Here is a 24,280-nt window from a genome sequence, read left to right as displayed (position 1 = left end):
AAATCAGAATACCCTGCTCACTGGAACTATTATTCATCTGTCTCATATTCCTCTCGGCGTTTATTGAGAGACATTTATAGTGAGAGGCAACCAAATTGCTGCTACTACATCGTTATATTCCATTTTGTGTTATATATAGCATCTGTCTTGTAGTCATACTACTATCCATATATCTTCAAGTCTCATTCTTGACATTGTTGGAGCTGATTTCAACACTCTACGCAATACAATCTCCAAACGCCAACCTCCACGCAATAGTAAAAGCATCACAATCCTAATCCAATCCAACTCTCAAGCCCCCCCTCAACTTCCCCTCAGCATCCCGATCAGCATTCGCCCTCCACTCCATCCCCCCCATCCACAAACTCCTCTCTCTTCCAAATCTCCGCACGCTCTTTACAAGCCTCAAGAATCTCCTCGCCAGCCTTCCAAGCCGCAGCCCGATGTCCCGAGCTAACAGCAATAGCAATAGAAGCCTCTCCAATCGGCACTGTCCCCATACGATGCGCGATACTGACACCTAACAGTTGGTGTTTTTCCACGGCGGTCTCCGCAATCTCTCTCAGCGTCTTCAGTGCAAGTGGTGGATACGATGTGTAGCTGAGCTGGGAAACAGTGCGTCCCTCGAAAGTATCCCGTGTTGTTCCTAGGAATAAGACATTTGCGCCGGCGGCTGGTGAAGATGTTTGGGAAAGGGAGGTGTTTGCGTCTAGTGGGGTGTATGTTAAGGTGAGATGGATGTTTTTGGTCGCATCATGTTCGGTGCGTGGGTATGATTTTGGGTCCAGATGGGCTGGAAGGGGTGTATTTTCCGATGTCATTGTGTATGCACAGATATTTGATCATTAGAGAAGGAGTGATGTTGATGAGGGAATGAAATGAAATGGAATTAATTGAGAATGACAATTGCTGGGCTTATCAGTTGCGGGGAACCGGTGGATAAGTGGACTCCGTCGCGGAGACCACCGAAGCTCTCTTCTTTTTTCCTTCTCTCTTTTCTTTCAAAATTTTACGGTATGCTTGAGATGACGAGGTCTTATGGTCATTTGAGTGATGTCTCATTCAAAATCTAGCACTGGCTATATTGATGTTATTAATACTGGACATCAATTTACAGGAGAGAGACAATAGCCTCATAAGGTCGGAGAGACCACTTGGCGCCTGAGAAGCGCTGGGCAGCTTCTGTAGGTTGATCGTAGTTGTTGAGTAGGACTTGCTTAACAGAAGAAACACCATTACTGCCGGCATTCCACTCCAGAGTGTTTGGAGTGAAATTGCACACAACAAGGGCCTTCTGGTTCTCATACTGGCGGGTGAACGCGAACACTTCCTCACTTGGCGCATCGACTTGGACCCAGTCTCCATAGACAAAGATATCCAGGTACCTCTTGCGAAGCCCGAGAACAGCGGCCCAGAAGTGGTATGTTGAATTGGGATCCTTGACCTCCGCCGCAGCGTTGGCTCGAACGTAATCCGGGTTCACCGACATCCAAGGCTTCACGCCTGGTCCAGTAAAACCAGCATTCTCAGCATCGGACCATTGCACCGGGGTGCGGGCATTGTCACGAGACTTCTTCTGGTACTCTTGTTTGGCAATTGCTTGGGCCTCTTCATTGAAGTAGTCCTTCTTCAGCTCCCTGATATAGACGGATCAATTATGGCCATGGTGAGTATGAGGTATAAGGATGTTGCCAACTTACCCATACCAGTGATTGAGACAGTCAATATCTTTGTATTCTTCAATTCCCCATTCCTTAGGCACATTTCGCATGCCAATCTCCTGGCCTTGATAAACAAAGGGCGTACCAGATTGCAAGGCCAGAGCGACAGCCAGCATCTTAGATGAAACACGGCGATACTCCTCCGGGGCGTTTGCAAATCGATCGATTGAGCGAGGCTGGTCATGGTTCTCCCAATAAAGTGCATTCCATCCATCATTGGCATACATGAAAGTTTGCCAGCGTGCAAAGAATTCCTTAAGCTGCGTGAGTTTCCAACTTCCAGGCTCAAACTTATTAGCATGAGGCCCATGGTCAATGTCAACGTGCTCAAAGTTGAAAATCATATTGATCTCATTTCGATCGAATTGCACGGCCCGGAGCACTTCCTTCTCATCCTTTACGAATGGCATCTCGCCAACGCTGAAGGCATCGTATTCCTTGAGAATTTTGCCAATTCCCTGCAAGTATTCGTGCAGACGGGGACCATTGGCGTAGAATTTATCTCCCCACTGCCATCCTCGACGCTCATCTGTGACTTCTGCATCAGGGAAGTTCTGGTCTTTGCTGATGAAGTTTATGACATCCATGCGGAATCCGTCGCAACCTTTGTTCAGCCAAAATCTTACAATATCATGGACTGCTTTCCGGACAGGAGGGTGCTCCCAGTTGAGATCGGGTTGTTCTGTAGCGTAAAGATGAAGGTAGTATTCGCCGGTGTGCTCGTCGAATTGCCATGCACTTCCTATATATTTGTTAACACAGAATTATACAAATGAAAACTTTCTATACTTACCCTGGAAATGGGAAATCCAATTGTTCGGAGGTTGACGGTTTCCATTCTCGTCGTAACGGGGAGGCCTCCAGACGTACCAGTCCCGGTACTCGTTATCCTTGGAGCTTCTGGATTGCTTAAACCATTCGTGCTGGTCACTGGTGTGATTGACCACCAAATCCATGAGAAGCTTCATGCCCCGTTGATGGCAGCCCTGGATCAGCTTCTCGACATCTGCGACCGTACCATATTCATCGGCGATACTGTAGTAGTCGGCGATGTCATAGCCCATGTCCACTTGTGGGGACTTATAGGATGGACACAGCCAAACAATATCAACGCCCAAGTTTTTGATATAGTCCAGTTCGGAGATGATACCGGGGATATCTCCAATTCCATCATTATTCGAGTCCTTGAATGAAGCAGGCCAGATTTGATAGACCGAGCTCTCTTTCCACCAGGCGCGGTGGTTTGGATGGTTTGAATTGGTCATGTTCACACACGTGAAGGAGAAGGAGTTAGGGTTGAATCACTCAGAGACTGAAAAGATCAATTCTCCAGAAATATGAATTAGAGGGAAGCTGGCCATATAAGTAGGGGTAGTGTTCCCACCAGCTAATTGACAGCCAATCGCTCATATCGGAGTCGCGCAGTACGAAGCTGTACATAGTACAGGGTACCCAGAACATCCCACCGCGGGGCACAGTGGAGACTAGCCTTTGAGATGTTAACCAGATGCGCCGATCAGTAATATCGCAGTTGAAGTGAGTACAGCATGAGCGGCCACGTTGAACGCCGTACGTCCTGCATTGCGGAACTGGTGGAGTTTGTCTCCACCGTCGGTGCGCGGTGCGATGATGCAACTTACTACAGTATACAGTAGAGGTACTGTACACTTCTTGGCGGGAGTTTCGGTGCAATTCTCGGGAAAATAACGGGCATACTCGGTCTTTACTATTGGTGTATTGTCTAGATTCATGTATGCACAATTTTGTTCCAATTTTGTTTCTGACAGCATATCTTTCATTCTACACGATAGTTAGATACTATACAAATGACTAATACCAAAATACATACTACATAATTGGAGTACCTACAACGATCGTGGCAGCTTCACATATCTGGACATTCCGAAGTATCTCTGTCTTATATATTTAATATAGCGGGCCCATGACTATGTTCCCTACGAATATCATCTTATGTAGATGTATTTACTAACTACTGCACATCAATACTGTATGTAGTCTCAAGGCGGTCTATCCATTTCCATTCTGCCGGTCAGCCCCGACAGCTTTGTCCAACGTCAATAGCTTCTTGAGAGGAAGCAGTACCTCTTACTCAACCCTTTCGTGTCTCCAAGTCGGTTCACAATGGTCTATCCATACCCCGACGATAGCAGACAAACCCCAGGTCCGCCACGGCGGGCCTATCCTCCCCGCGATGATCGCGACGGCCGCATGTACGACGACCGCTCTCGATCTCGCTCACCTGGCGGTATACCCTCCTCCCCGCATGGACATGGCTTTCTTGTTATGGACTCTTGACATACAGAGAAGAATTTCTCTCCTCGTTCTATGTGGATTTTTGGCTGATCTGGTACCCTTGTTGAATGAGAAAAGGCTACTCTGGCTCACCCCCGCAGCACAGCAATCGCAGGCGCGAATACAATCAGGGTCGAGATGATTACCGCCGCCGAGCTTCACGATCGCCTCAACGGCGTGGGCGGCAAGCATACAGAGATCGCGATCGAGAGGGATATCGTTCGCCTGAGTACAGTCGCAGCAGAAGCTACAGCCGCAGTCGCAGTCCTCGACGAGGCGGTCCAAGCTTTGGTCGCGAAAGCAGAGAAATCATGATGGATGGACTACCTCAGGATATGTCGGAGGATGATGTGAGCTCTTTCTACCCAAAGCCCTATCTTCACTCCGTGTATTTTGACTAATCCTCTCTCCGTCTCAATGCAGATCACAGCAGAGCTCGAACAAGCTTACCACATCGCCGGTCTCGAAGAAATCCGCGTTATTCGTGACAGACAAACAAGTCAGTGAACAAATATTCCCAGTGCAATACAGTTGATACTCATCAGTTTTTTTATTATTAGAGGTTCCTCGAGGCCTTGGTTTCCTTCGATTCCGATCTATCGACTATTCCAGAGACTTCTTGGAACGAAACCACCCTTGCATCTACCTATACGGTCCAACTGCAGGAGAAAACGATCGCAGCACCAAAGTCCGTATCGCATACAGTCGTGAACGAGAAGATCGTACCCGTGCAAAGGCTGAAGGAGATTGGATGTGTCGAATGGTGAGCGTCTCGCGGATTCACAAAAAACCTCGGAAACACCTCATGCTAATTCAGCTCCTAGTGTGCCGTTGTTAACTTTGCAGTTCGCTCAAAATGCTTTCGATGCAATGCACCTCGTCCAGGTATTTTTACCACACAGTTTTATGGGAAGTATTATATGCTAACACGCCACAGAACTAGGCCCAATCGGTCCTCCCGGGCTTCCTGCGCCGAAAGTGGTAAACAATGGCGATAACGACGCCGCTCCGGAGAATCAACCATCTCAGTTCATCCTAATCCGAGGATTAGAAGGGTCCGTCAATGAGGATCTCCTCGCAAAGGGTGTCGCCAAACTCTACAGGCCAAATTCAGGGCATAACGATAACTCCAGCAATGTACAAAAGAAAGCTGGGAAGGTCGCATCAACCACTGGTGACGCTAATCTCGGAGCCCGGGAAGGATCCATTCGGCGTGTATTGCTGGTTCGAGACCGCAAGACTAATGAAAGTTGGCGTTATGGATTTGCTGAATTTGCCAACGTCCTGGTATGCAAACCAACGATTTTCGATACTCAGCTACGGCTACTGACATTGTTCCACGCAGGACGCACAAGCTGCCATTCAAAGATTGAATTCGTTCGACAAATTCACCATTTCCTCTCGACCAGTCATGGTTAGCTATATCCATGCCGGTGTTTTTGTGCCAGTGATGGATCCCCATCCCAGCACCGAGCACTACACATTTAGTCCGCTTGCCAATCCTTCGCTTAAGCTCATGTACTGGGACGATGAAGGATACGTCACAGAGCTCATGCTATCATCGCCGGAAGATGACACCAGCCATGACCAGCCCAAGGAGCAACCTAAGGGTGAGAAAGATACTGAAAAGGCCAAGAAGAGAAAAGCGGACGCATCAGCAGCCAATACAAATGCGAAAAAACTCGCCATGCCCTCTCAATTACAATTTTGGAGCAATCGCCACGCCGAGCTCCACGGCATTCCAAAAGACAGCAATGGCAATGTCATTGACCCCGAGTCGGATTCACTCAATAAAGATCCGAATGCCCCACCTGCGCAGTCATATGCAGATTTGAACCGCCAGTGCTGCTATCTCTGTATGCGCCAGTTCAAAAGTGCTGCTAATGTAAATCGCCATGAACGTCTCAGTGAGCTCCATCGTACAAATCTACAAAATGAACAAGCGCGAACTCGTGGCATGGGTAAACTTATCAAACACGGCATCGTCCCTCCGACAGCCGAATATCGTGACCGAGCGCGCGAACGTCGACAGGCATTTGGCCGAGGCAAGGCTAACGCCTCTAAACCCAAGCCACCAAAGGAAGAAGAGGAGGTACCGGTACAATCAACGTCCAAGGGTGCTTCGCTTCTCAGCAAGATGGGCTGGTCCGAAGGGTCTGGTCTAGGAGCTCAGGGGACAGGCGTTACTGCGCCTATAGCCACAGAGGTGTATGCGCAAGGCGTTGGATTAGGGGCTCAAGGAGGCAAAATAGGCGATGCAAGCGAGGAAGCAGCTCGCAATACTCGGGGGCGTTACGACGAGTTTTTGGAGAAAACTAAAGAAACCGCGCGCCAGCGTTACGACCAAATGAACCGCTGATAGTCAGCAGGGGCAATCTTGAACTGTACAATAAATGATACCATGTTACGTCCACGGAGAAGCAGAAAAGCTAATAAGCAGAGATTTGTCTTTATGATATTGTAGCAATGAACGCGAGTAGGCTATGCTAGGTACTATATCAGATGCATAATGTACAAGGTATCGTTCAACAAAAGCATGATGGAGCAGAGTGTTTTTATAAGAAAATGTTGCAGAATTCCAAGCTTCAATGGCCACGCCCAACTATTCAATTGGTCTTTCCCTCCTGTTCGCGCTTCTTAGCTCGTTCAATCTCAAGCTGCTTCTCGAAACGATCACCAAACACACTAGCCACCCAATCCGTGACCTCCTTCTCCAATTCATCGTCCGACTTTCCAGCAGCAGCGCCTTCCAATCCTCCCCGCATAATCCTTCGCATATCTTCAATCCCATTCACATTGAGCATACACATGATTCCACCCGTTGCCATCATTCCGAAAGAAATGACGTTGATCGTAGCCAGGTTCAGCGCCTCAAATGCTTCCATCGCTCCGTTGTATTTAGGTTGGTAGTAGACTGAGGATGTGTAGTATGGTGGGATGCTGGCAATGCGCTTTTTATGATGAGCTCTGCGGGTAATGAGGACTGAGAAGGCGAAGAAGGCCATGCCACCGACGAAAAGTTTGAGATTGGTCCTATCCTGTGCTGTGGATCGAGCTATTTGTGTTGAGGGTTCGGAGGGAGTTGGTATTGAAGGTGGGAGATTTTGATCTGTTTTTGAGGGGATTGATTTGTTTTCACTGGAGTGACTCGCGTCTGGCTTTGAGCCAGAGCCCCATCCTAGGAAAGAAAGCATGCTGTCGTTTGGGTGTATAAATGTGTTGAGATTTGCAATGACGGTGGCGTAATCAGAGAATGATGGACGACATTCAATTGAAGCTCTGCGAATGCAATTTCCAATGAATCAATAGATTCAGATGCCTTTTTCTGATCCTGGATATCCTCGACGACTGCTGAGATTGCTGAAACTGCCAAACTGCTGAGAAGAGGGGATGACAAGCGCATCTGCGGAGAGGCGGAGCTGCCTGCTGATCTCCACGTGACTTCCGAGCCAAAGTCGGACTTCCAGCTGGAAGTCATCGCTGTTTCTTACAATTTCTTGTTTTCGATATATTGTTAGTGTATTTTTGGACATCATGGAAATTATTTAAGAGCATTGAGGCGTTCTCAATGTTGGACAAAGAGTAAGCCCCATGATCTGCTCTTCGGCTTGAGATTTATATCGATCGACCTGGACAAACAAGCTATGGTTTACCTGGGAAAGCCTAGTACTGGATGTCGGAATTGCCGACAACGTCGTATAAAGGTAATTATTGGAAAAGAAAAACTTGGAGATATCTTATCAAGTATTAGAAGAGTATAAGGTTGACAGCCCTAGTGCGATGAAACCCGACCCAGCTGCATAGCGTGCATAAGAACAAATCGAACATGTCCCGGGTATCCAGATCCATTCGACTTGGTCCATAGGGATCATACTTCTTTTTTCAAAAAGGGAGCAAAGCCATCTACGGAAGATGAGAAATCTGTGTCTAGCACCAAGCGTGGAAGCTCGCAGAGTCTTGCAGAATCAAAAGAGTTGACCGTCACTGATGGAGGTGCATCGAGTCCTGCAAAATCGAAGATACTTCCTTCCAAAATCTCAGCTAATTCATTGCCCACATGGCCTCCGCCTCTCGGCCCTGCTGATCTCTGCGTATCCATGGAAGACACGGTTGTTCCACTTTGGTTCAATGCATATCTATATCTACCCCACGACCCATCTGTTCGGGGAAGTTTTATGGAATTCCTGCCTGGTATGTATTCCAATGCTGAGCATGGGTCCGCCCTTCATCTCAGCACACTTGCAGTCGGTTTCTTTAGCCTTGCTGCATGGACCGGTCAGGCATCCTTGTTTCGGGCGTCAGAAAGAACTTTCCTCAAGGCTCTGCCAAAGATACGAAACGCATTACAATCATCAGATAGCACTGATTTGGACTCTATGCTAGTCTCCATTCTTCTACTTTCGATTTACGAGGTAAGACCAAGCTCTGAACTTATGCCACCGAGTAGAATTGATTATTATATAGGAAATGGTCGCTACGAAGGATTCTGAGCTTCCCATGAGAGCTCATTTACGCGGAGCGGTTGCACTCATTAATGAGAGAAAATCGAAGTCCATGGAGCAAGCACCATCTACACAGGTATCTCATATGCTTGAGGCACAAATAGTATGCACTTTTTGAAACAAATTCTCGCTTTGGTCGCCAACTAAATACCTCCTAGATCAAAAATTCTCGATCATTGGCCAACCCTTCGGTTTCAACTCCCGACGTCTGGCCACTTCTGAAGCCACGAGACTCATCGCCGAAAATAGTGCTCACATCGATTGCCTCGGAAATAGTGCAATTACGACAGGCCTGGGAAAGTATTGCAAGCACCACCTATGACGCATCCCAGGTTGAAGAAATACTTCGCAAAGCAAATGCAATTGACATCAACCTAGTGGCCTGGACATATTGTCTTCCCGAACATTGGATTCCTGTCGCAGCCACTATAATTCCCGAATCAGTACGCACGGCAGGGATGTATCGCAATCATTGCGACTGCTATACCGACATATGGATTGCGGTGATATGGAATACGTTCCGTGACTGCCGTATCCTAGTTCAAAGGATCATGCTACGATGTCTATACATGACTCGTTCACTTGATCCCGACGGAAGAAGAATAGCCGGCATCACGCTTACTATTCATAAACTTGCGAATGAGGTCTGCGCTTCTGTGCCATACTTCCTCGGAGATCAGCTTGAGTCAGTACGCATGAAACCCGGATTAGTCAAATACCCATCATCCGAAACACGACCCGTCAATCAAACACATTGGATGTCTGCGCCTCTAATGGGCGCATGGCATGTCTTTCCCTACCTGAGAAATCTGTGTTACTCTGATCTGGGCTTGCCCTTAGAGCAATGTCAGTGGATTCAAAGTCAAGTTAATCGCATCTTGGTTATCTATTTTCAAAGATAATAGAACCATCTGATCTACGTCCGGAACCTTTCTCGGCGATCTCTATGTGCGCAGGCACTCAAGCAATACACGATACATCAACGAAAACAAGAGCTTGATTACATCCTCCATTGAAAGTATTAGAATGCATTATCTCAGGAGATTTGAAGAGGTTAAGGCATGAATCCTGCCCAGCTCATGCCGAACAACATCTTGCAACTAGCGTTTATCCTGAAGTCGGAAAACACGGATTGATTGACTTGAACCATGAGATATCTCCGACTTGACTCAATGTCTTGTACTAAAAAAGTCCGCCCAAAGGCCTACTAGTACCAGGTTTAACGCTGAATTATTTGAATCGTGCGCCCATCATTGGATGAAACCCTGTCAAATAAAATCATAGTCAGCGCCTCGGATCGCAAGGCTTTGAAGTGAAGGGGAGAAATACTTGCGTATATTTCCAGCACCTCCGATCCCAAATCGAACGTATCTTTCTCGGAGTCTCTCAGAGACCTGGGGCTGAGCCTCACTTTGCAAGATCTTCTCCCATGACTGGGTTATTGTTGTTCGATGGGGTAGCAAGGAATGAGCCTCCTCGGTGTGTGACTTGCGTTTGGTCCTATTCCACGGCCAGAAGTTCCATAGATGAGGCATTGGATTACCAAAAGCCCAATAGAGTGAGAATTAAGTGATTTTCTCTATGGTGAGTAGATTTCTTTTATTTAAGAGAATTGAATGGATGTGAGATAGACTAAAGGTACTTCTTGAGTGTCATTTGCTGCCAATCAAGTTGGTATATGTAGCACATTTGTGTATCAACACGGATTGATGATCCAGAAAACCGAATTGACTCAGGCTGGCCTGCATGCCCATTGTCTATCTTTTTCTTACTTAAGCTTTGGGAGATCTCATTATCCTGGGAGCATCTTACTGGAGCAGATGAATGCAACTCCTTTGTTTACTGATAATGACCTTATTTGATCCCAGCCTTTCAATTTGGTTATTCATTCTTATAGAATGGTTTCGCCACAGCTTTGTTGTTCGTGTAACCCATGATATCTTTGGCTTGTGTTGCCCAGAATGCCACTATACAAACTCATGAGAACCATCCTTCCCTTGTGTCGTGCCCGAAATGGCATATGGCGAGACACGTTCCCTACATAGTATGGAAATAGAGGGCGTAGACAGGCGTAAGCTTATTTAGGCTTGGCCAGGAACCCTACGACATTTAAACCTCGCGTGAATGTCAAGTAGAATTAAACCGATTGGTAACATCGAGTCCCGTCACCTGCTCCGGGGTGTGTGTAGCACATCTTATCTCTCCCCAGAAATCGACCTTGCTATTCAAAATGGGACTAAGTTATCCCGGCGGAGGCCCACTCGTTTCAATTAAAAGGCGGGCTGTGGACCCATAACGGTATAGAGGCCGGGCCTAGACGATGCTGGTGACTATCTAGGTTCCCCCAGTAAAGCAAATTTGATGCACCGTGCATTTAAAGTGGACTCTAAGAGATGAGGGGAGATTCAAAATCCTGAAGTTGTATGTATCATTCTGCTCCAAGCGGACCCCCGTGGATCGAATATCGATGTTCCTGATTCCGTTATTGCCGATCAATGTTTCAAGATCCAGGCCCTAGTTACAGAGTTGTCCATACATAGTACAAAATAAAGAGTAATTAGTTCGATGGGGCACCTGGCGCTTCTGAAGTAAAGGGTCAATATCCAAGAACACTTGAATGCATTAAGCTTCAAAGTTGTCTGGTTCGTGGCGAGGGATGTGTCCGCGGAACATTGGGGGCCGGGACTGATGAAAACTCGGTCTGGCCATAACTCGGGTTTATTCCGCACAATTGAAGATGGATAGCATCGTCACCACGATATTGCACCCTGATAGTCTTGAAGAGAGTGGGTCACGCGACTTGTCATATGTATCTGTTAGATCTCCTCTCATCTGTACATATATACATAGAACGCGCGGTTTCGGTGTTTTCCTGATAGATACGGGAGTGCTCCGTATACTACTATGGTGCCAAGTTTCTAAGCTTGAGGCTTTGGCGCATTTGGTCCATGGAATGACCCCGAGGCGATGTCGGGAGATCAACGAATGAGAGACGCGGTCTTGGGGGTCGCTACCTGCACCCACCGGGAGGGGATCTGTGCCCATCAGCCGTATGCGTAGGAACAGAGAATCACATACATGGGGGGAATACTGAATGTGTAGAATTATTGGGTTGAAGAAAGTGATCAGAAGAGTGTCAAATATCCAGAAGGATAAAGAGTGAAAGAGTCAAGCACTGCCCTTGTAAAGAAGTGTCTGTAAAGGGAAGGAAGGGAGTAGTCATCCGTCTTCTTCTCCCCTCGTTCCTTCATTTTCCAACAATCTTGCTGGCCCATTTGGGAAGTTGCGTCTTCTTTCACTCGTTCCTTCCTCCTCTCCTTCTCCTCCTCTTTTTCTTCTTTCTTACTTTCACTCCTTCACTTTCTCACTTCTTCACTCTTCGCCCTTTCACTCCCCCTGCTGCACTTCACGACTCCCTCACCCCATTCTCTCTTGCCGTGTCAGGAGACTTGCAATGTCCCTGTCAATGTTAACTTAATTGACCACATTCCTCCGCCTCCCCGCATTCTCCAGACAGAGAGTCGCGTCTGATTCTGGATCCCACTCTCTTTTATTTTCCGGAAGACCTGATTCTAGAGGAATCGGTCGCCTCTTCTCCCCCGCCTATACCATGTTACTCAAACCCGCGACACCCCTCACAGTCCTGCTTCTCATCGCCTTTGCGCTACTACTGCTCACCTGCATTTCCACTCCGATTGTGAAGGGGATTCCTTTGGCTACCTTTACTGATGTGGACTACGGTGTTTTCGGCTACTGTCAAGCCGACAAATGCACAAATATCCATGTAGGATACACAAGCAGTGAGTCGCGCCCCATTATCCCTGCTGCCTGGTTCGCGGTGGCTGAGCCTCTTCCTTCCTAGATGATATCAATAATACCGGCGACGACTTCAATTTGCCCTCGAGCACCCGCAAATCCTTGTCCGCCATTCTCATCGTTCACCCTGTCGCTGCCCTTCTGACCCTCATTTGTCTGTGTCTGGCCGCTGCAGCCCACTTCCACGGGCCATCTCATTCGCCACGCTTCCTGCTCGCCCTGCTGATCCTTCTCCTACCGACCTTGCTCGTGACTCTTCTCGCATTTCTTGTCGACATCCTGCTCTTCGTTCCTCATTTACAATGGGGTGGTTGGATTGTGCTCGCGGCAACTATCATTCATGTCTCTTGCGGAGTGGTGACGTGCGCCATGCGCCGGACTCTGGTGAGCCGCAAGGCACGAAAACGTCGCATTGCTGAGAACGCTGAAATGAGTGGTGAGAATTATTATAACCGACAAAATGCTGCCGCTGCGATACAAGAAACTGCTCCTCCGGTCCCGGCTGAAAATAAGGAAGCAATTGTTTCTGGCTCGCCCACTTCTGAATCGGGTCCTACCTTTGCAACTTTCCGTACAAACACTCGAGACAGCGACGACGATCGGACTCCATTGAACTCTCGTGCCCCGATCAATGGTATGAATGATGTGCCCGCTCTTCCAGACAATCAATATCCGGCCCGCCATGGAACCCCGTATCATACTCAAGATGAAGCCGGCCTGCCTCCTCAAGGTCCCTATGGTGCCGGCGTCGGCCCTGGTCCCATGCGCAACCCGTCGGATCCTAGACTGCGTAATCAATACTCCGACGGCAGCATGGGTTCCCGACGCGGTGGTGGTCCACCTGCGCCTCGCGGCAGAGGGGGTTATCCCCCTCGTGGTGGATATGGCCGCGGAGGACCCTATGGCGGCCCTCCTCGCGGCCCCCCGGGTGCCATGAGGGGCGGCTACTTGGGACCGGTGACTCCGCGAGGTGGCCGCGGTGGCATGATGCCTGCTCGTGGGCCTCCTCGTGGTGGTGGTTATGGCTACGTGGCAGGTCCTAATTACAGCTATGACTCTTATGGCCGGCCAATGCCTTCGGGCGATGAAATGTATGACTCTCAAGGGCAGGCGCCGGTTGGTCCTATGCGCCAGCCATCTCCGGGGCCCATTGGAATGGCTGTTTCGCCTGAAACTGTGGGTCAAGCGATTGAAATGCAGCCTCAACCCCGACGATATGATGCGCATGACTCCGGGATAAGCAACGAGTCTCCACATGCGCTATCTGTTGACGGCCAGCAGGCGCCTCTGGAAAGCCCGACAAGTCTGTACAGTCGAACTGAATCTTACGTCCCCGCTCGTGCGGGCTGGGGTGCTCCCGATATGCGAGGAATTTCACCTCGCCCGACCCCGTCACCTGTACATGCAAACGGTAACCAGGGTACTGCGTACTATGAAGACGTTGACCCTGAATTCGCACGTCGACCTTCACCTCGACCTGCGCCCCAGCACAACGTGCCTTCGGCTTTGACGCCTGGAGGCGGTGCCCACTGTTAGCTCCCCTACAATACACGTTGCAAGGGTGATCTTAGACTGACCTCGATCTAGTTTGATGACTTCTCAGTGAAATCCCATCTTGTGACATGATTTCATCGACCTTTTATTTGCGATACCCTTCATAATTTCTTTACCGAGTTTCTGACGACTTTTGACTTCCTTCTCCTCAATACTACCATGGCAATGCGGGTCATTTTGTGGATTGGTGTTTTGGTGTCTTATTTCCATAGGACTTGCTTCTTCCTCCTCTTCCCCTTCATACCCTCTTCGTCGACTTTTGCTTGCTCTTGCGCATCCATCGTATGGGGTCGGGCGTTGAGAAAGCAGGAGCTGGTTCTTCATTGCTGTTCCACCTGAAATGTATAGAAGTAGGATGATGAGATGTATAGGGAGTTGTTATATGGCTTCTGTCCCTTCTCTTTGGAACAAAAACACTGCCTGCCAGCCGTTTACATTTTCTTTTTCCCTTCATCTTGTCTCCATCTTGCTCTAGGTGGTCAATTACAATTCTTTTTGAATCCAAATACAGCTTTCAATCTCTTAATCAGCTTCCCTGCTCCCATTAACAGATAAAGATCTACTCTTCTGTCCTTGATTTGTATCTTCTGTTTCCATGGATTATATTCACGTGATATGACGTCGGGCATCGCCGATCAACGACAGCCACGTCTTGTCCAAAGCTTGATTTTTTGACAAGCCCGTGCTAAACACTAATTCCACTTGGCTATTGACAATTTCCCCACGACTTGCCGGGATTACTTTTTTTTCTCTCTTTAAATACAATGTCCCCGTTGTGAAAGGGTCTGCACTTGTTCCTGCCAAGATCAAAGGACCCACCTTCTACTAGAAACAATGAACGACCCCGGTCTCGACGACGCTATTGCTGAGGAAGCCAGTACTCTAGACCAGTCAGCAAGAGGACAGAAAAATGAGAAGCAGGATCATGCAGATGCCGAAGCTCATCAGGGAGCGCGGTGGTGGTTGGCTAGTACTGCATACCCTTTGACAGCGGTAAGCAAATCCAAAAGACTAAGATCATTCTGTCATATTGCTATGCTGACTCTTCTCTAAGGGAACTCTCGGTCCCATGGCCAGTGCATTCAGCATATGTTCTCTATCACAGCCATGGAGGATGGAATTGGGAGGTGAGGAAATTGTGGATCCAAAATGGTATGTTGTGCTCATTACGCCAGCTTAGTTTGTGTCCAATACTTACTATACTCAGGGTCACCGCTATAAACGCGGTCTCTCTATTATTTGCCCTCATAGCTAATCTGTCATTGTCCCTGAATATGGCTCGCCGAATCCGTTTCGAGGTTGCCCAGCCGATCACCATAATCGGATGGTACATTTCTTCGGTTCTCCTCATCGCCATCTTGATCCCTATCGGTGTGATTATGTACAAACCCGAGAATGAAGGACACATATATGCTCAGAGCTATTTCTATGGGACATTTGCCGCTGGTCTATATTTCATTATCTCAACCTTGCTCACTGTAACAGCATACGGAGCTTACAAGGGACATTATGATCGAGAATTCAAGCTTACGACCAGTCAACGGACGCTCATGTTACAGACAATCATACTTCTCATCTATCTGCTCGTAGGAGCCGAGGTTTACGCTACAATCGAGGGATGGCGTTTCTTAGATGCTGTCTACTGGGCCGACTATACCTTGCTCACAATAGGTGTGGGGAATTATGTTCCCATGACACACCTAAGGGCGTGGTCTTCTCTTCCCGTATGCGGTTGGTGGGATCGTTATTCTCGGTCTTATCATTTCTTCTATCCGAACGCTGATGCTGGAGCGTGGTCGACAAAAGATTGCCGATCTTCTCATGGAACATACGCGTCGAATGCTTGTCAAAGAAGCTGCCTCTGGTCGCAATCGGCTACCGGGACTGATTCCAGATCTGTCCATGACAAATGGCAACCTTGATACAACCAATATAAGCGAAAGAGAGCGACAAAAACTAGAGTTCATCACCATGCGCCGTATACGACAGTTAGCTACCCTTCAGTATAAATGGATATCACTTATTGTTTCCTTAACGATGTGGATGGCCATGTGGTTAATCGGTGCTGTTGTTTTCTGGCGCTCCGAAGATGAACGCACATGGTCATATTTCGAGGCACTCTACTTTGCTTATACGACACTCCTAACAATCGGATACGGTGACTTCTACCCCATTAGCAGCTTGGGCAAAGCATTCTTCGTCTTTTGGTCTCTCCTCGCCGTACCAACTATAACGATCCTCATTTCTAATATTGGCGACACGCTCATCCGCTCCGTTCGTGATATCACTATATTTCTCGGCGAGATAACAATCCTACCAGGCGACGAACCTTTCCTCGATCGAATCCGCAGTGTCTTGCATATCTCATGGCGAGACAGATGGCTACAAGAAGTCACTGGCGAGCAAAACGCACAGGAGATTCTCTCCGGGACAGAATCAAATAAGAAAGAAGTAAATGCCGATGCAGAACGAGATGCACTCGAAGCAGAAGAACATAAAAGGGAAGAATCAGCCCGTCAGCGCGGCGATATTGCTGCGGAAAATATTCATCATTATCATTATATTCTCTTCCGTGAAATTCGCAAGATGATGGACTATGCGCGGAGCAATATTACGAAGGAATTCGATTACTTGGAATGGGAGTACTATCTTTCTCTCATTTCGGGTGATCGTAAGCCATCGACCTCTGATACGTTGAGCGAAAAGCAGCGGGATGGGTACCAGTCGCAGAAGAAGGGTTGGAGCTGGATAGATAGGAAGAATCCTTTGGTGGGGGAGCATAGTGAGGTTCAGTGGTTGCTGGCTGAGTTGACTGAAGCTTTGGAACGGGAGCTAAAACTTGCCAGTCGTGCATATCATTCATCGGGGCAAAGTAGTGAGAGTGATGGGGGAAAGACTGGGGCTGCCAGTGGCTGTGGGGAGTCGTCATAGTCTCTCCAAGCCCGTTTATGTGTATTTATATACCTCGACGCTGCTTCTGTTCGTAATTCAATTAAGGGCTATTTACTTCATCCATCAACACCAGTAGGGCTCTACGTTCTAACTTATTCAACCAAGTAAGGATTTAGCGGGATTGAGTAATGAAACAAAGAATATGCAAAATTATTCGCATCTCATGAGCTATATGCAAAAAAGGTCTATCATATCTATACATTGGCCATGCACTGCATGGTATTTAGGTGGAGGTGCAAGAAAACACGCCACCGACTGAGCCATCCGCATAAGAGTTGATCTGTTTGAAATTGTTAGTATATGAGGGATAGTAATGATCCAGGAGGAAGTGTAACTCACGATATCAACGATGCTAGAGTAAGTACCGCCAACCAAGACGATCAAACCGATGATAAAGATTATGGTGTTAATCACCGTCAACGAAATGTTTGTCGGGGTAGTCCAGCTACCATTCCGAATGAACATGAACCACATAATGGCGGGGAAATAAAACGTGAAGCCGGAGACGAAAAGCGAAGAAATCACCGACAGCAGGTCATCGAAGAAGGGAATTACTTCAGCAACCACGAACTCCAAAACAGTGAGAATGGTGACCACGACAAGCCAGGTGATCCAGCCCATCTTTGTGTTGATAAAGCGAATGTTGGAGTTCTTGAAGATACGACCGTGGATAAGACGTCCCAGGACAACTGTATTTATCGAGCCACTGATGAAAATGACTGGCAGGGCAATACCGAAAGCGATACGGCTGAGCAAAGGACCAGCAGAGAGGAGAGCAGGGCTCTTAACGTCCTGACCAACAAAGGCGTAGACAAGACCACCAGTCACAGTGTAGATGAAGATCTCCATAAGACCAAGAGCCCAGATGGACTTAGGGAAGTCGGTGGGGGTGTGCATCTCGTCCATGAAGGAGAACTGGCACAGAGCAAAGCTGTAGGCGAAGATGATGTTTGACAGAGCGATGAATGCCTCGGAGAAGGTCAGGTTATCCTTAGGCCATGCGGACCAGTTGACTGCCGAAAGACCAATAGAGTTGCTGGATTCGACACCGGTTCCGATAATAGTGATACCAACGGCAATAATGATGGAAACAAAATCGATATAACCCAGGACAGCCATCTCAGAGAAACTGGGTGGGATAGCAAACAGAAGCAAGATGATCATCGAGACAACGCCAAAGACCAGAGTGCAGATTCCACTACCGGTAATATTGACGAAAGCGATGGTTCCAGTAAGACAGTGCGAGCCAGCAGACAGAAGCAACTCCAGACACAACATCATATAAACGACTTCATAACCAATTCGGCCAAACATCTGCCGTCCAGCCTCGGGGTAGTTCGAAATATGCGGGAATTTCACCTTAACCTGACCGATGATGTAACTCGTGTATACAGCAATCAGACCGATACCAACACAGCAAATCACACCGGCCACCATGCCCAACGTCGCGAATGTAGAGGGGATCGAGAGAGTTCCCAAGGCAACAGCCTCGACGATCAGAACGATCGTGAGCTGCTTCCAACCCAGTTGGTTGAATTTCTGAACGCCACCTTGGTAAATCTGCTTCTCGCGATCACTCATATCGCCAAATCCATCGTGGGCGAACCCATCCTGTGAGAAGAACTCACTACCCTCCTTTCCCTTCGGTGACATCTGATCGAGGTGTGAGTGTGTGTGTGTGTGCGATTGTGGTGGAGAAACCGAAGGATATCAAGTATTCCTCTAAAGACGCGGCGAAGAGAAAAAGGTGCAGATGCAAGAGAGAAACACCTTTTAAGAGAAACTCGACGTGAGGCGAAAAAGGAAGAATCTCCAGAAGGCAAAGACGAGAGAAGAAAATCGGAGCCCCCATGCAATTTTGAGTTTTCGATTCATTCAGGGCAAGTCAAGCTCGAAACGGAACCGCTGCGAAAATTCTCGGCGCCTTCCTAAAGCGGTTGCTTTCTTTTACTTAACCATAACTCTTAGTGGACCCACTTACTCGGCCCGGATTGGTCGGTCCAGTTCTTGCACGACATCGGGCCGATGTTTGCCGCGTGCCGAAACCCCGAATCGCTGTGTTCGTACTCCATACGCTGTACGGAGACCCCTTCTTTGATCTTAGCGTAGCTGGGGTTATCTTTGATTTGAAAATTGACCAACTAATATTATTCAATCTCTATTGATAACTGCCGCTAAGCTGTTGGTTTACATTAAATTAGCCGATCGCGTGGTCGATGCTTGTGCGGCTCTGCTTGTTTGACCAATCATCGGTCCCGCCACTGCAAAGCTTGACATGCGACCGTTGAAAATAGATAAACTTGGGTCGAGGTGATTTTTGCAGGAGATGGAACCTGTCTCTCATTGTTTGAGTTTTTACATAGTAGACAACTAAACTTGTTCATCATGATTCTACTCCTTCGCGAAAGCTTTCCTGGAGATTATCGTTTTTAAGCTCTATACTAATCAATGCTAGTCTTTACTAGGGTAAGATCACACGAAATCATAAAGTAATTCTAAGAATAGATCAATTGTCCCTGGGGGACACTCGCCCATGCAATGATTGCAATCTAGTAATAAGCTTGAGTACAGTACGTAGTGTGTACAGAGTACGGAGTACATGATTCTATTATCCAAGATCTCCAAGCTAAATTTTGCTTCACTGTTGTATCGGGCATCGTGAAACAAATTTGTAAAATTGTGGATCCCGAGCACACGCGACGCGTCCTCTTTGATCCGCTGCCAACCGCTCAGTACTCCGTACTGTAAAGAATTATGTACATATGATATCGAGGTTTGGCAGCTGAATGTATACATGAGTGCGCCCAATGTCAAGGCAAACTCGGATGTCAAAGCTCTCAGGTGATCTATTAGTTACAAATGTCAGAGATCTGATGCAGCCACCTGAGAATGGTCTGGACTGTATCTTTTCCAACTGCATGATGCTGTCTGGCCGTTTACTTGTTTCTTCTTTGTGTATTTTAAGGTTGAGCTTGGATGAGAGAAGTGAGATATGGCATTCGCATAGAAGAGAGACGTCGGGGCAATATTGATTGTATGTGACACTTATCAAATCGATGTGACCATAGGTGTATTTGATATGACTGGATAATACTTGTATGGACTGACTCGGGCTACCTAGCATGACACTGCAGAAAACTGCAGAACAGCAAAGAAAATGTCTTCTCTTGTCCTCGCTCTCTTCCTAGGTTGCATTTGAGATTTTCGCCCAAGCCACAGGAGATCAGCAATATGTACATGTTGACTACTGCGTGCCAGCATCTGCTTTTCCCATCTCTGCTTTCTTGGCATCTTCCAAAAAGCGAATCCGAGTTGGAATCCGGTGGTTGGCAAACCAAATGTCTGGCCGTCGTGGATAATGTCCCAATTGGCAACCACCCTTCTGAAATTTTGCCCAAAGTCTCTGTAGGCTTGAATCGGCAATTGTCTGGTACTCTTCACTTAATGGTAACCATGTCCTCATTTTTCTACATTTGCCGCATTTCAGTCTCGTTTCCACGAGCTTAGCAGGCTCATGGACTGTCCATCGAAGACGATTAATTTTGGTCGTACAACCGCAATCTCCCGAGCACTTGAGCTTGATCTCATCCGGTTGATTGGCAGATTCTATCTCTGAGCGGATGAAGAATTTTTCCCATTTTGCTCTGGCAAACTGTTTGTCCAGCAAATTCTTTTCACTTGGGTGCAGGGTTTGGAGACGAGGGTTGGTGGGTATCAGTCTCACCACTTCTAATTTGCAACCAGGATTGCCACAAGATTTGAAATCTCTCCAGTAGACATAGAGCTCCGGATCTCTCCTTGCATACCATGGGTATGCATCATCAAGAACGTCTTGGCCACAATTGTGGCATTTTCGGCTGACATTGTTGAACGGAGGCTTGCGCAAGATTACCAAATGATCGATCTTCTTTTTCCGGGGGCGAGCGATTTTGAAAAGATATGCAAAAAGGACCGTGCATGACAGACCGATGATGCTGAGGTATTCCGGGCTTCCTTGGCAGTGAAGAAGTTGATAAGCCCTTTCAAGACCTTCGCGTGACGAGATCGCACGTTTTCTGGTTTTGAGGCCATCTTGGTCTTCGAAAAGTTTTGCAAGATCCCCTGGCAACTCATCCCAGCTATCAATCTCATTCATGTCAGAGTATTCAAGTTTGTCAAGCAAGATGTTAACAGATTGGTGCTCGGTTTGAAGACGAGGGTGATATCCAGTGAGCCGAGCCACTATGCTGCTTAGTCTTTCCTTGAATGTAACAATAGATTCCTGCCGCGCCATTCTCTAGTTATTGTCAGCAATTTCATCCGTGAGGGGAATCAAAATAAGGATTATCATCACCAGTTCCTCGTCATCTTCATCATCCTCGGCCTCGGCCCCGATTGAATCAACCATACGAGATAAATTGGCTTCATCAGATTCGCCATCGACCTCCAACGAGATTCGGCCGTGGCCTTCTTTTAAGAAAAACAGGGCTGCCTTGGAGCCAGCTACTGAAGCCAGCTCTCCCCTAGCCTGCACTTCCATCTCTTTTCTGACTTTGGATTGAGTTTGGCTCAAGGGAGGCTTGGCGAATACGGGGGGGCACTCTCATAAAAGTGTGCTGGTATTTTAATTCGGCCAAGGCTTGCAGCAACGGACAATAATGAATCTTGTTGCCTGCAAATTCGGGATTGCCTTTCCTGGTTGTCGGGGGAAGATGAGAAGTACAAGTAAGACGCTGGGTGTCTCACAAACAGGATAACCCTCTTGATAGTTGCCTCGTCATCTGTCATTTCCAGAAACAGCTTGACATCTTCGTAACTGCGTCCCCATAGAGGGAATGGGCGAAGCTTCAAGATCTGGCGCATTCTCTTCTCGACCCGAGCACCCCAGCAGACTTCCACTTTCGCGTCCATTTTATCACGCATCTCGAGCATAAAACTTTCATGTATTTCACGTATTTTGGGTGGATAAAACCTATCAGGGTAGTGGCTGAGGTCCCTCCGGGCGAGATGATCGAACAGGAAGCAGTTATCCGACGAAAACCCAGCCTTCACAACCTGATGGGTTGAGCAATTCGAAATATCTTCGATGCTTCGGTCATAAGGGTCTGCTGTGTAGAACGTAGCGTTGTACAGGTGACAAGCGACTCGAGCGTTCAAACGACCTGCGGGACGAACCAGGAAATGGATAGAGCGTTTGACGTGGTAATTCTCCCACGCAGCCCACTCCTTATTTCGAAATCTTTCAAAAGCTTCCTCTAAGCTCCAGCTCCTCTGTTCTTGGCCTAGGATAGTCAGCTTTGTCATTTCCCCATCAGCACAGGTTAGAGCACTTGCTTTGGCTCCTGGACTCTAGAGCCTCAATCAGGGGCATGGTCTTGGCGAGCTCTAGCTGGTGATCCATGGTTAAACAACTAGTTGGGTCTTCAAGTCGCAGGTCCCCAAAGAGTTGGAAAGTCTCCATCTCGAATAGTCAGGGATATGTTGGGCGCTGGTAGGGAGGAAGGGAAGGCTTTGTATGAAAAGCGGAAATTCAGGCTTCCAGTGAGATGGTGTATACCCGCTTACAGTGTCAACGACTCACTTCCTTACCATTAGTACATGTATGTATACCACTGAGATTTTCTACCATAGATGTGTGTGTAGGAACAGGTTTCGTATAGTTAGCACTCAATAACCATATGGAGTCCACTGTCTCGATCATTGGGTTTTCTATTGAAGGACAGATATACACTTTTTGCAATGCATAAATCGATTGATAGTATCAAGTAATCTGACTTCTTGGCCTAATTCTGACATGAATTCGGAACCTGTCAATACAAAATGTCCATGCTGTTGCAGGCACAACTCATTTCGTTGTCATTGCGTCAATCTTTCTGGTCAGTAGCTGCTCTTGGAGTGAGACAAATCTTGGCTTTCGGTGATAGATATTTGACTAACCATATACGTTTTTCTATTTTCGGGATTGCAGATAGGATGCGCGGGAAGGAAGGAAGTAAGGAAATGCCTATATTTTGGTTGGGTTTAGCAGTTCGTGCATCATAAAGCATTTTGTTCCCAAAATTTATAACCAATCGGATATGGTCTAGCGGTTAGGATCGCCCGCTTTCACCGGGCTGGCCCGGGTTCGACTCCCGGTATCCGAGCTTTCTTTTTCTTTTTCTTTTTTTTCTTCATCTCGAGAATCATTTAAAATTATCGGATTCAGAGGCTTGAGTTGTTCATATAACTCTTTTTTTTGGGTTTGGCTTCTTTTACTGCGACCATGTCAATCTAAATGAAACCTGAATATCACTTGACCGAGCTAGAATCAGGATTCAAATCTTCATACAAGCGGAAACGAGCATTCTTCTTTTCACATAGCGCTGTATTCCACTGCTCATGGTCATCTTGTGCAGTCACCTGGTAGTCTCTACCACCCTGCATGACCAGGACCGGACATTTAAGTCCTTGTATAGTCTCAATGGGTTTGAACTCGCGATGGTCGAGCCAGTAAGCCTGATCAATCCTAAAGGGACGCTTCATTTCAGACGTTGAGAGCACTATCCGTTACTTCGGCTTTCGTCCGCGCGTCATCACTCTGTTTATTGATATCCAACGATTCCGGTCCGCCGAGTGACTCGATATACTTCAACTGGCGAACTTAACACCTGTAAAGTGGCCTCTGCCAGTCCGGCCATGATAATACAGCCCGCAATCGAGGTGCCCATGGCTGCCAGTCGTGGAACGACCACTGCGCCCAGGCTGTGTGTGTCCCAGTACAAAAACCCGAATCGGCTCGATATTCAGGTGTCTTTGACCTTTCTTTATCGCATGCTCCATATATTTATCTAACAGCGTGGACTTTTTCAGATTACGAAACGCGTTGGAATGGGCAAGGTTACTTTATCGAATCGAGTGGGTGCAATTCCGAGACTTGCCAGCCTAATCGCAAGATCCTTGAATGGTCTATTCTCGCCGATTATCGAGTCCTGATCGCATGGTCCCAAGCCTACGATAAGTACCACGCATGGAAATCTTATTGGCCCTCGAATGGTACTACCAAGTAGACATGGTGTCTCACCCGTGGTTGATCTTCTCTGGCCAAGAACCAGGTCGATTTCAACGGCTTCTTCGTCTGCGTAGCTTGGTGATTACCATTCATTTCCGAGACCTGTAAAATGAAGACCTAATAGGCTTCCTGAAGAGGACAATTTCAGGATTGGACCGTATTTTGCGTGTTGGATATACAGTGGGACTTTGACGGTTGTGAGGAAACATCCCGGCGTGATGGTGAGGTCTTCAGTGCTCCTTGGCCATCTGCACAACACTCCAGCCTTTTCCTAGGAGGTATGGGTTAGGGGATACTTGTATTAGTGGAATGGGGTCTACGTAGGCTAGAGTAATTTAAGACCAGACCAGCTCTGACTGTATATTTTTGATGTATTTTGTTGGTGTGGGTTTGGA

At 47.5% G+C, this 24,280-nt stretch overlaps 12 protein-coding genes across 12 annotated transcripts; 5 read left to right on the top strand and 7 right to left on the bottom strand.

The window, feature by feature from the left end:
• Window positions 1-326: 326 nt before the first annotated feature.
• N7469_005627 (molybdopterin synthase catalytic subunit) lies at window positions 327-821 on the bottom strand (the record flags this gene model as incomplete). The annotated part of the gene is made up of 1 exon (XM_056644547.1): window positions 327-821. One exon carries the CDS (start codon window positions 819-821, stop codon window positions 327-329), a length of 495 nt encoding a protein of 164 aa, XP_056501361.1.
• Window positions 822-1,111: 290 nt separating this feature from the next.
• On the bottom strand, window positions 1,112-2,986 carry N7469_005626 (glycoside hydrolase family 13 protein; the record flags this gene model as incomplete). The annotated part of the gene is made up of 3 exons (XM_056644546.1): window positions 1,112-1,637; window positions 1,701-2,463; window positions 2,515-2,986. 3 exons carry the CDS (start codon window positions 2,984-2,986, stop codon window positions 1,112-1,114), a joined length of 1,761 nt encoding a protein of 586 aa, XP_056501360.1.
• Window positions 2,987-3,863: 877 nt separating this feature from the next.
• N7469_005625 (putative G-patch domain protein) lies at window positions 3,864-6,393 on the top strand (the record flags this gene model as incomplete). Its single annotated transcript, XM_056644545.1, has 7 exons — window positions 3,864-3,987; window positions 4,113-4,384; window positions 4,458-4,533; window positions 4,595-4,797; window positions 4,859-4,919; window positions 4,972-5,321; window positions 5,380-6,393. The coding sequence occupies 7 exons, from the start codon at window positions 3,864-3,866 to the stop codon at window positions 6,391-6,393; spliced, it is 2,100 nt and encodes a 699-aa protein (XP_056501359.1).
• A 247-nt stretch (window positions 6,394-6,640) lies between these two features.
• On the bottom strand, window positions 6,641-7,228 carry N7469_005624 (uncharacterized protein; the record flags this gene model as incomplete). Its single annotated transcript, XM_056644544.1, has 1 exon — window positions 6,641-7,228. The coding sequence occupies one exon, from the start codon at window positions 7,226-7,228 to the stop codon at window positions 6,641-6,643; it is 588 nt and encodes a 195-aa protein (XP_056501358.1).
• A 632-nt stretch (window positions 7,229-7,860) lies between these two features.
• N7469_005623 (uncharacterized protein) lies at window positions 7,861-9,438 on the top strand (the record flags this gene model as incomplete). Its single annotated transcript, XM_056644543.1, has 4 exons — window positions 7,861-7,869; window positions 7,925-8,446; window positions 8,499-8,639; window positions 8,695-9,438. 4 exons carry the CDS (start codon window positions 7,861-7,863, stop codon window positions 9,436-9,438), a joined length of 1,416 nt encoding a protein of 471 aa, XP_056501357.1.
• A 2,708-nt stretch (window positions 9,439-12,146) lies between these two features.
• On the top strand, window positions 12,147-13,888 carry N7469_005622 (putative pH signal transduction protein PalI; the record flags this gene model as incomplete). Its single annotated transcript, XM_056644542.1, has 2 exons — window positions 12,147-12,336; window positions 12,399-13,888. 2 exons carry the CDS (start codon window positions 12,147-12,149, stop codon window positions 13,886-13,888), a joined length of 1,680 nt encoding a protein of 559 aa, XP_056501356.1.
• An 852-nt stretch (window positions 13,889-14,740) lies between these two features.
• N7469_005621 (potassium channel family protein) lies at window positions 14,741-16,837 on the top strand (the record flags this gene model as incomplete). The annotated part of the gene is made up of 4 exons (XM_056644541.1): window positions 14,741-14,899; window positions 14,961-15,058; window positions 15,114-15,577; window positions 15,612-16,837. 4 exons carry the CDS (start codon window positions 14,741-14,743, stop codon window positions 16,835-16,837), a joined length of 1,947 nt encoding a protein of 648 aa, XP_056501355.1.
• A 244-nt stretch (window positions 16,838-17,081) lies between these two features.
• Window positions 17,082-18,511, bottom strand: N7469_005620 (uncharacterized protein; the record flags this gene model as incomplete). Its single annotated transcript, XM_056644540.1, has 2 exons — window positions 17,082-17,138; window positions 17,198-18,511. 2 exons carry the CDS (start codon window positions 18,509-18,511, stop codon window positions 17,082-17,084), a joined length of 1,371 nt encoding a protein of 456 aa, XP_056501354.1.
• A 1,591-nt stretch (window positions 18,512-20,102) lies between these two features.
• N7469_005619 (uncharacterized protein) lies at window positions 20,103-21,131 on the bottom strand (the record flags this gene model as incomplete). The annotated part of the gene is made up of 1 exon (XM_056644539.1): window positions 20,103-21,131. The coding sequence occupies one exon, from the start codon at window positions 21,129-21,131 to the stop codon at window positions 20,103-20,105; it is 1,029 nt and encodes a 342-aa protein (XP_056501353.1).
• Window positions 21,132-21,406: 275 nt separating this feature from the next.
• N7469_005618 (uncharacterized protein) lies at window positions 21,407-22,141 on the bottom strand (the record flags this gene model as incomplete). Its single annotated transcript, XM_056644538.1, has 1 exon — window positions 21,407-22,141. One exon carries the CDS (start codon window positions 22,139-22,141, stop codon window positions 21,407-21,409), a length of 735 nt encoding a protein of 244 aa, XP_056501352.1.
• A 984-nt stretch (window positions 22,142-23,125) lies between these two features.
• N7469_005617 (alpha/beta hydrolase family protein) lies at window positions 23,126-23,359 on the bottom strand (the record flags this gene model as incomplete). Its single annotated transcript, XM_056644537.1, has 1 exon — window positions 23,126-23,359. One exon carries the CDS (start codon window positions 23,357-23,359, stop codon window positions 23,126-23,128), a length of 234 nt encoding a protein of 77 aa, XP_056501351.1.
• Window positions 23,360-23,542: 183 nt separating this feature from the next.
• N7469_005616 (uncharacterized protein) lies at window positions 23,543-23,883 on the top strand (the record flags this gene model as incomplete). Its single annotated transcript, XM_056644536.1, has 2 exons — window positions 23,543-23,582; window positions 23,687-23,883. The coding sequence occupies 2 exons, from the start codon at window positions 23,543-23,545 to the stop codon at window positions 23,881-23,883; spliced, it is 237 nt and encodes a 78-aa protein (XP_056501350.1).
• Between the last annotated feature and the right edge of the window lie 397 nt (window positions 23,884-24,280).

Source organism: Penicillium citrinum, assembly GCF_028827155.1.
Source record: "Penicillium citrinum strain IBT 23319 chromosome Unknown utg000004l:1.0-2404223.0:1.0-2405248.0, whole genome shotgun sequence".
NCBI classification, from domain to species: Eukaryota; Fungi; Ascomycota; class Eurotiomycetes; order Eurotiales; family Aspergillaceae; genus Penicillium; species Penicillium citrinum.
Note: the sequence above shows the minus strand (reverse complement) of the source record. Positions and strands in the feature narration are given on the sequence as shown.